Source organism: Argentina silus (genome assembly GCF_951799395.1).
Source record: "Argentina silus genome assembly, chromosome: 15".
NCBI classification, from domain to species: domain Eukaryota; kingdom Metazoa; phylum Chordata; class Actinopteri; order Argentiniformes; family Argentinidae; genus Argentina; species Argentina silus.
Genome location: NC_139669.1, coordinates 15,472,601 through 15,482,385, shown reverse-complemented (window position 1 = coordinate 15,482,385; position 9,785 = coordinate 15,472,601). Strand labels below are relative to the sequence as shown.

General features: G+C 49.6%; 1 protein-coding gene across 2 annotated transcripts in view; it reads left to right on the top strand.

The window, feature by feature from the left end:
* Nucleotides 1-5,385, top strand: part of frmpd1b (FERM and PDZ domain containing 1b) — a 21,937-nt gene extending 16,552 nt beyond the window's left edge. The window contains exons 14-17 of one of the 2 annotated variants that reach the window (XM_083686770.1): nt 60-242; nt 523-670; nt 1,057-2,094; nt 2,287-5,385. In XM_083686770.1, coding sequence (XP_083542896.1) covers nt 60-242; nt 523-670; nt 1,057-2,094; nt 2,287-5,045 — 4,128 coding nt within the window. In that variant the 3' untranslated portion in view covers nt 5,046-5,385. Of the gene's footprint in view, nt 1-59; nt 243-522; nt 725-1,056; nt 2,095-2,286 lie in introns of both variants that reach the window. The other variant, XM_083686769.1, reaches the window with a different exon arrangement.
* The last annotated feature ends 4,400 nt before the right edge of the window (nt 5,386-9,785 follow it).

The following is a 9,785-nucleotide window of genomic DNA, read 5'->3' as shown; positions in this document are numbered from 1 at the left end:
CTTTCCCCCCCCCCCTCTCCTCCTCCCTCTCCCCCCTCCTCCCCCTTCCTCCCCCCCAGCTGCAGGATAGGGAGGCGTTGGTGAGTCTGTTGGTGGGGGCTCGCTACGGGCTGAGTCAAGTGGTCAACCACAAGCTCAACATGGTGTCCACCCTGGTGGAGTTCAGCAGCATCAGCAGGGTGGAGCTGCTCTCTGAGTCTGACAGAGTCAGCCTGCTACGCATCTCACTGCACGACATCAAGGTAGGAACCTCGAGGTAGTGGAGAGACACCCAGACAGACAGACAGACAGACACACCACACACACACACACACACACACACACACACACACACACACACACACACACACACACACACACACACACACACACATACTGTATATACACATTGAAATACAATATGGTGGATGGGGAAATGTGATTGTTTATTGTGAAGCTAACCCTCTAAATGCCTCTCCTCTACCCCACCTCTCTCTTCCTCTCTCCCCTGCTCTCTCTCTCTCTCTCTCTCTCTCTCTCTAGCCATTTGCCTTACTGATGGACTCTCTGGCAGCCAAAGACCTGGCGTGTCTTTTGGGGGGCTACTGTAAGCTCCTGGTGGACCCCAACATCAACGTCTTCCGACTGGGGCGCCCCAAAGTCAGGGTGCACAGGATCCCCACAGAGGAAGGTGTGTGTGGGAAGTTCGCCGTAATAGAGGGAGTTTGCTATGAATCGCTGACAAGTGAGCAAAAATGTTAAACTATAACACACTTTTGGTCATTGATACTATTTATAGTCACTGATACATGGATATCGCGGATATCATGTATTATTGGGATATCAGCCAGTATGGATAGAAACAGATCACTCATCTCACTCATTTATGTCCCCTGGCACCTCCCCCTCTGGCAAGGAAACCCTGTTTGTTTTTCTCCCATCCGGTCATTCATTTCAGGACTTTCATCGCTTAGTACGTTACTCAATGAAATCATCAAAACCTCGCTGGTGTGTATGCGTGCGTGCGTACGTGTGCCTGTGTGTGCGTGCGCGTGTGTGTTGTTTTAAAACCCACAGGCTACGTGTCCCGTTGCTGTAGTGACTCAGATGACTCCTCAGATGAGGACTACCCCGTGGAGCCACCGCACAGCATCCGCAAACGACCAGCGCCAGCCAGCAAGGAGAGGGAGGGGCGTCGGAGAGAACAGGAGCACGGGAGAGGAGAGGAACGAGGGAAAGAGAGAGCTGAGAAAGTCGAGAAACAGGAAGTGAAGATAATTGTGACAGCAGAGGAGGGAGAGAACGAGGGAGAAGAGGAGAGAAACAGGGTAGGAGAAGGAAGTCAACCTAAAGCCAGCGTAGGGGAACAGGAAGTGACATTGGACACCAACTGGTACCACACCGACCCGCGGGTCAACAACAGCTTCTCCAGTCTGTCCAGTGGCTCTCTCAGTGCTGCCCTGGAGGAGAGCAGTGCCACAGCCAGAGGGGACCCAGCCAAAGCCCCCTCTTGCCTGGACACTCTCCAGGAAGGACGCTCTCCAGTCGAGGGCCACCCAACCCTGGATGTGCACCACCCGTACCTCCTGGAGGTGACTCCATCGTCTCCACAGAGCCAGAGGGAGGCCACCGCCGCCAACCAGGCGCCGGCCCCCGTGCGGCCCACCAACCTAAGTTACCGCAGCAACGACAACTCCTGCCTGTGCTTCGCTGAGCTTTCCCAGGCGGACTTCCTCCCCAGCCCGCCAGAGGCCACCAGCGATGAGGAGGAGAGGGAGGAGGAAGAGGAGGAGGAGGAGGAAGAGGAGGGGGAGGAAGAGCTCCGACGCATTTCAAAGATACCCAGTCTGATGGACTTACGCCTTGTCGACAGCACTCCGTTGCCCAACTGCAGCGGGCCGAATCTCCGAGTCCCCAGAATCCCCAGCCACACCTCCTGTGAAAAGAGAGGGGGTCCTAACCCCGCTCGTTACTCCATGGAGGAGGAGGGGCTTTTCCTAACGCCGTCCCCCAACGTCAGGCCACCTCTCACTGTGAGGGAGAGCGCTTCAGAATCAGAGGATGAGTTCTTTGATGCACAGGAGCGGTTCACTCCTCCAGTTCCAGATGTTATAGGTGGGTTTTTGCCCTTTTTAGCTGTTGAAATGTGTGTAAGATAAGGTTTTGAAATGATTGTTTAACCCCCTCTTTCTTTCTGTCTTTCTTTCTGTCTTTCTTTCTTTCTGTCTTTCTTTCTTTCTTTCTTTCTTTCTTTCTTTCTGTTTCTCCTTCTCTCTGTGTATCTCTGTGTTTCTCTTTCTCTCACAGAACATGGTTCTGATGGTGCTGATAGGAGACATACAAACCGCTTGAGTGGCACATGGACTGCTAATGGACTGCCGTCCGTGCCAGAGACGGAGCCTCCCTCACCCCTCGTGACCAAGAGACATCCCCCCTCGGAGGACAAGAAAGAGCCAACAAGCCAGCCAGCCCCACGGCCCCTTTCAAACCTCTACCCCGGCTCCCAGCCGGTCTCTCAGAGAGTTGAAGCTAAGGCAAAACCTCCACCGCTGGCGCCCAAACCCCAACTGGCTCCCAAACCTCAGATCATCCCCCCCAGATCTCCCCAGCGTGGGGGTCCGTATGCCCACTGTAATGGGGATGCTTCAGGTGGGCACGCAGGCCGTCTGTCTTCGGAGCTCCTGGAGATGGAGCCAGACACCATGGAGTTCAAATCTGTCACCTCGGGGGCGGGGGGGCCTCCTCTGTCCTCCCCTCTCATCACGGCTGTACGGCGCCGCCAACAACCCCCAAACACCCCCCAGACTCGTGAGAATGGGCCCAGACAAGAAAACAGACCTAGGCAAGAAAATGGACCAAAACAGGAGAATGGATCTCATCATGTGCTTCCTAGAGACAGTGTCCAGGTGACTGCTGACAAGCTAACGCCCAAGGGTGACACGAAAACAAACAGGGTTTCCTTGCCCAAGGAGGAGGTCCGAGGGGGCATAAATGGGGGTGTGGTGAACCCTCCGAAAAAGAAGCCAAGCTTGCCCCCCATTTCATGCACCACTACAGGAGCGGAGACTAAGTTAGGCCTAGCCACCCCTCCCCCCATCTCGCCAAAACCCACCTCCCCTTTCTACCCTTTATCAGTCCCCAGCGGCACCCCTGTATCACCTAAGGAGGCCCCGGGTACTGCCAAGGGGGTCCCGAAAGAGGGGGTCTCCCCCCCGAATGGTCTCCACCCCTGGGGTAGTCGGAACGGGAGTATCCAGGCAGGGAGGAGGGTCTCTCTAAGTCATGAAAACCTGTCGCCCAAAAACACAGATGCCCCAGTTTGCCTCACCACCTCCCTGACCTCCACATCATCTAAAGGGGTAGCGGGAGGCACAGAGAGCAGGTCTGGGTCGGGGTCAGACCTGAGGGTGAGCTCCTCCAGCCTGGGGGGTCGTCTGCCCACTTCGGCTCTGCGTGGGAGGATCCAGGCCCTGCCCTGGTACATGACCCGCTCCCAAGAGATCCTGGGCACTCTGGACTATCCCTCCACCAGCTCTATCAACGGAGACACGTCTGGCTTTGGGTCCGGTCTGTCAGTGGCCAGTGGAACCTCTGATGTGGGCAAGGCCCCCACTAAGGAGGCGGAGACTGTGGGGTCCAAGGGGGGCAAAGGGAAGGGGAATGTACTGGAGGACGGCGCTGCTGTTGTTATAGCAACCATAAAAGAGGCCCAGGATGTAACCTCACATATGAAGGGGGCCAATGGCGCCAACGGGTCACACTCCAATCTGTCCCTGAGAGAAAACGGGTCCCACGGCTGCAGCGTCTCTGATCCCTACGGGCATTTGGGGTCCTGCAAGTCGGAGCAGCCCCAGTCCCGGCCCCACTCAGAGGTAGGGCTGGGGGGCATCTCTAGCTTGCCCCTGGAGGGGGACTCCCCGTGCTCCTCCCTGGAACACACTCCTCCCCAGCCCCACCGGGAGGCCTGCGGCTGCCGCACCGTCTACGCCAACTGCTTCAGCGGTGACCCCGAGGACGGCTGCGGCTTCGACGAGGAGCTCACCATCTACGAGTTCTCCCGCCGCACGCGGCCCAAGCCCGCCCGGCCCACGCCCGTCCCCTCCCCAACCTCCTCCTCTCCCTCCCCCAACATCTTGTCCCTGCTGAGAGACACCCCCCGGCCCCTCTCCGGCCTCTCCACCGCCTCCTCAGAGCTCAGCCCCCTCCTCACCCGCCCCGTCTCCCCCACCCCCCCCATCGGGGGCTCCCTGCGGTCCCTCACCAACAAGCGCTACGGGGGTCTGAAGGGGGGCTTCACCTCCCTGCGTCAGGACATCGACCAGCTCTTACTGGTCCTGGTGAGGGGCGAAACTGGACCACCACCACCATCATCATCATCAGCAGAGCCCACCAAAACAGACATAGGCAGAGAGGGGGACAGAGACTCCAACCAATCAAAACAGGACGGTGGAGAAGAGAAGGGACACGACCCTTTGAGTCAACGCGGGGGGCGAGAGGAGGAGGAGGAGGACGCAGCCCCGTGCTGTGGAGGTGTGGGTCCTGCACTCCTGACGGAGGCGGAGCGGGGGTTACTCCAGGCGGAGGCCAGGCGGTTGGCATCGGGGTGCCAGCGTGCCACCCGCGTGGGCTGGGCTCCTGACGAGGCGTTGCGTTCCTTATCCAACAGCTTCAGCGCCCTCGTGCAACTCTCTGCCGCCTGCCTGCGAATGCGCCCCTGCCCTGGCTGTGATGTGTGCCGAAACGGGGGTCCCATCCATAAAGACGACGATGACACCCAGGAGGAGGCCCTGGAGAAGCTGAAAGAGATTGTGTCGCTGTACCGGGAGTTTGTTGGGGCTGTGGAGACAGCTGGAGCCGGGGTCGGGCCCGGGGGTGGGGTTGGGAGTGGGAGTGGGAGTGGGAGTGGGGGAGGGACTGGACAAGGGCAAGGAGAAGGGGAGGGGGTGAGGATGTTAGCCAAACGCTGCACAGTGCTCATCTCTTCCGTCTTCGCGCTCACGCAGCTGTTTCGGACGCGCTCGCCAGACTCTACAGAGCCGCCAGGTCATGTACCTCTCAACTTTTGACCTCTCAACTTTTATTACCCTGCTCACCTTGACTGGATGAGATACAGTAAGGGGAGGACATGTTTATAGACGGAAGGAGGATGAAGAAAGGGCTGTTGATGCGATTCTTTAGCACAGAGGGATCTGGTGTGTACCCCTACATTCACGGTTGTACAGTAAGTGCCATGCAGACCACAGCACACTTACACAGATACAGACCACACACACACACACACACACACACACACACACACACACACACACACACACACACACACACACACACACACACACACACACACACACACACACACACACACACACACACACACACACACACACACACCAAAACACCCCTAAATGAAGAGGAGAACTTCCACTCATATTGACTGCCATTGCTAGGCCTCCTGATGGACTCATCAGGACTATGCATTTGTACATAGGTATTTTATAACTATCTTATTTTATTATATGTATGTATGAATTACCTATGTACACTCACTGAGCACTTTATTAGAAACACTATACTAATACTGTGTAGGCCTCCCTTTGCTCTCAAAACAGCCTCAATTCTTCGTGGCATTGAATCCACAAGATGTTGGAAACATTCCTTTGAGATTCTGGTCCATGATGACATGATTGCATCACGCAATTCCTGCAGATTTTTCAGGTGCACTTTCAAGCTGTGAATTTCCCATTCTACCACATCCCAAAGGTGTTCTATTGGCTTCTGATCCAATGACTGGGAAGGCCACTGAAGAACACTGAACTCATTGTCACGTTCATGAAACCAGTTTGAGATGACTTTTGCTTTGTGACATGGTGCATTATCATGCTGGAAGTAGCCATTAGAAGATGGGTAAAATGTGGCCATGAAGGGATACACATGGTCAGCAACAATACTCAAATAGGCATTCAAGTGATTGGTATTAACAGGCCAAAGTGTGCCAAGAAAACACAGTTTTTTTCCATGAGAAGGTGTACAGGTGTTCCTAATAAAGTGTTCTGTGAGTGTATGTATTTATGTATTTATTTTTACGATGTTTGCACCATGGTCTGGTGGAAGACCTTATGGTTGTCACTGGATTTTTCTTTTTGTCATGTGTGGTTTTCTACCTCCCTCCCACTTGACTGGCGTTGACTGAGACAGTATTATTTAATCTTTCCGTGGATCCAGTTAAAGTTGCAATCTGTACCTTTCATTTTCTTTGTGGCAACAAAACACATTGTGCCAAAAAGCAAACGGTTACATTTGTAAGACCCACCCCCTCAGTTTACAAACAAGGAAAGGGGAAATACTTTTGACCGGGAAATTAAAGTTATAGCTTGCATCATTAAGAAAAGAAAATAACCCTGTGTAAACTGAAAACCTATTTATTTCTGTTCTGTTCCTGGCTTCTGACTGACAAATTGTGTGTGAATGCTTGAACTGAGAAAACCCCTCAATAACCCAAATGCTTATGCAGTAATATACAGTACATCAATTCTCAATCCAAAGGATACATATATTTTTCTGGGGTGGGTTGTGTGGGTGGGGACTGTAGGGAAAAGGAAGTCATCTGTTATTTTGTACAACGTTTTTGAGGCTGACTGTTAAACTAGATGTAGCAACTATCCAAAGTCATATAACACTGAGCCACGGTTTTAATACTATTCTATTCTTACCCATGATTTGTTCTGACAGCTGACTGACTGACTGATGATGTTTGTGTCAGAGCTGTAGATATACATGTATATCTATGTTTGTGTGTTTGTTTGTTTGATTCTACCTGAAACTTACTTTATGGCTATGCAAACATAACCACTTCTCCCACATATCATTATCTAGTTATGTTGTGTTAACATTAAGAGAACAATAACTGCATATGTTTTATAGTCATAGTTACTGGAAAATATCGAGGGCTTCCCTCTGGAAATGAGGGGCCTTTGGTCCAGATTTGGATTACGACTGCGTTCAGGATTGCAATGTTCTGCAGTGTTGCATGCCATTGAATGCAACACATCTCAACACCAAGCCTCCTACCTACTGTGTTGTAGGTAGATGCAGAGCTGCTTTGTGACTCAATACTGTTCATACAACTCAATGGTCACAGATGCTCTATGTGCAAACATGCAATCAGAGTATTGATTACATAAAATAGTGTTTTGCCTTTTGTTTGATGGGAAACTGATATTTAGTTGTCACTGTCATTTCACTCGTGTTTAAGCTCAGCACAGAAATATCATGTTGCATCAAATTCAAACATATTCTTACATATACTTTTTCCTTTGATTGACCGGCTATCTCTATCGGTGGAGGCAGGGAAAGCTAGAAATCAGAGGACAGGCCCATTGTAATGCATGGAATGGAATGAGGAATGTTTGATACCATTAGAATGAGCCCGTCCTCCGATTTCTACCTCCATCAGCCTCCCCTGATCTCGATGGCTTGGCTTATTCACTAATAAGCTCATCCACCTGGTTTAATGCCATCTCATTAGCTTCATTAGTTAAATCCATTAGATCTGGAGGGACTTACCCACCGTGACAACAATGGGATGATCATGTCATGTTGATGCCAATTGTCCATTAACTCAGACAAACATAGTAGTATGGAGCCTGGACATTGGTGGCTGCTGTGGAGCAGAATTGAGACGAGGTTGTAATATCTCTGGCTAAGGAGGGGAAGCCAATTTTACAAGTGTTGCAATCCTCCCATGGACATTCTTCCTATTGTCATGATGTTTACTGTTGTAGCATGATGGCCACAGAACAAGACCACACACACACACCTTGAAAATACATATTGAGGGACAATAGTTGCATTACTTTTCCATGCCAACCATGAATGACATTGATATCAATAAAAGTATTGTTTGGAAATAAATATAATGTAGTGTGACCTCGTGTTTTGGCTGTTTGGACTTGTCTTCACCTGCATGTGTCAGGGGTGGTTTAAAAGTTGAGTTTTGAGTTTCCACTGTGACTTGAGAACACAGATTTTGACCAGACGGTGAACCCAGGAGTACATATTTGAAGAGTAGCTCAGTGAATGGGGCTTGTCCAAATACTGGGCTTCAGTCCATCCTCCCCTCATCGCTTCCATAGTCATTACTTCCCTAAAAGGACTAGATAGGAGAAAACAGCATGGTAAAATGTCTACACTGGAAATCCAGTAAGTTTCTCATTACCACACTTATCTATCATTCACAATGCGATTAGAAGGGTCCTTCAAGTAAAAGGCTTTTCAGGAATATTTAGCAAAGCACCCATTTGAACTGCACTAGGAAGCTTACTATCAACTACAATTCATCTCCCTCTGATCTAAAGTCCCATGTCAGACTGCCCTTAATCTGGTCATTATCCTCGCTGTCTGACTTCCTAACCCAGCCACAACTAGTCCCAGCCTCTCTGGGCACACTTAGCAGGACCATAGCAGTTGAACGTTATTGGTATTGAAACCACGATACCATAAATGTGTGTGTAGGACCCACCCTTTATTGTGTTCAGGGAGTTACCTGTAAGGTCATGTAAAGACAAGTAGATATACAACATTTTTTAGCAACATATGGTGAAGCTTTTTCTGTGATTCACCACTGTTAGTGGATTACCTGCATGTTTGGGCAAGAACATAATCAGCAGAATGAGTCACTCAGATGGAGGGTAACTGCCATGGAGAATACAATGGTAATGTTGACTCATCCAAAAAAAAAAAGACTCACACAGACAGTTTAAGAAGCAATTCACCTTTATAAAACATATGGGTGTCTTCTTATAAAAATATAAACTATTACCAAATCATCCATTTAAAAGTCAAATCATTAAATTAAAATGTCATGTACCATCATGAATTAACTGTTTTCATTTAGAAAAGACTGTTACAACCATATACTCTCATAAATGGACAAAAATAATGCTCTTTCAGTCATTGGACATGTTTCATTTTCAACATTGTCACTTGCTTAGTGTAATGTTAAAATGATATTTGTGACTAATTCAGGTGATCTGCAATTAATTTAGAAATGAATCATTTTCTATTTTTCTCAACCTTGCAACAAAACCGACTTGTACCCTCAAAGAAAGAAAAAAAACCTGGAAAATTGTACTGATCTTGTAAGTTCAATTCTACATTAGAACAAGATTACACAAACAGACTGCGCAAGGGCAATCTGCTTTATAATGCCACACTTTACATTCCCCTGTCCCTTTATCTTATCTCATTCCCCCTCTTTCATCAACATTCAATTCTCCTCGCTCTCATTCTCGCCACTCTCTCGTCTCATCTCCCTAGAAGCATGTCTGCTCTATGTGGCCTGTCATGTCTGAGGTGAGGGTCTGCACGGCGACTGCCTCTACTCAAGCTTGAAATCTGAGCCCATTATGTCAACAGAGGTTATGGGCAGAGAGGAGGACTAGCGTGCAGCAGTCAGCCAGGAGAGCCAGCAGGAAACTGTAGAGAGACAGAGGGAGATACGGAGGCCAGAGACACGTGTTACTGGAAATGAAGGGCTTCAGAGAGAGTGAGAGTAGAAATTGATGGGGGGGAAATGTTTATTTTCCTGATTTGTTGGTGTGTGTGTGTGTGTGTGTATATATATATTTTTGGCCATGTTTCATAGTTTCCTTTTCATGTTGTTTTCATCTACTCCAAGGAAGACACAGGTTACGGTTATTCTATTTTACTTAACACTCAAACCGATGGGGACTTGTCAAAACTCAAAAGAGACAGACACTACAAGCAGCACTTCAGGAGTAAGCCAACACACACATCTTTGACAAAAT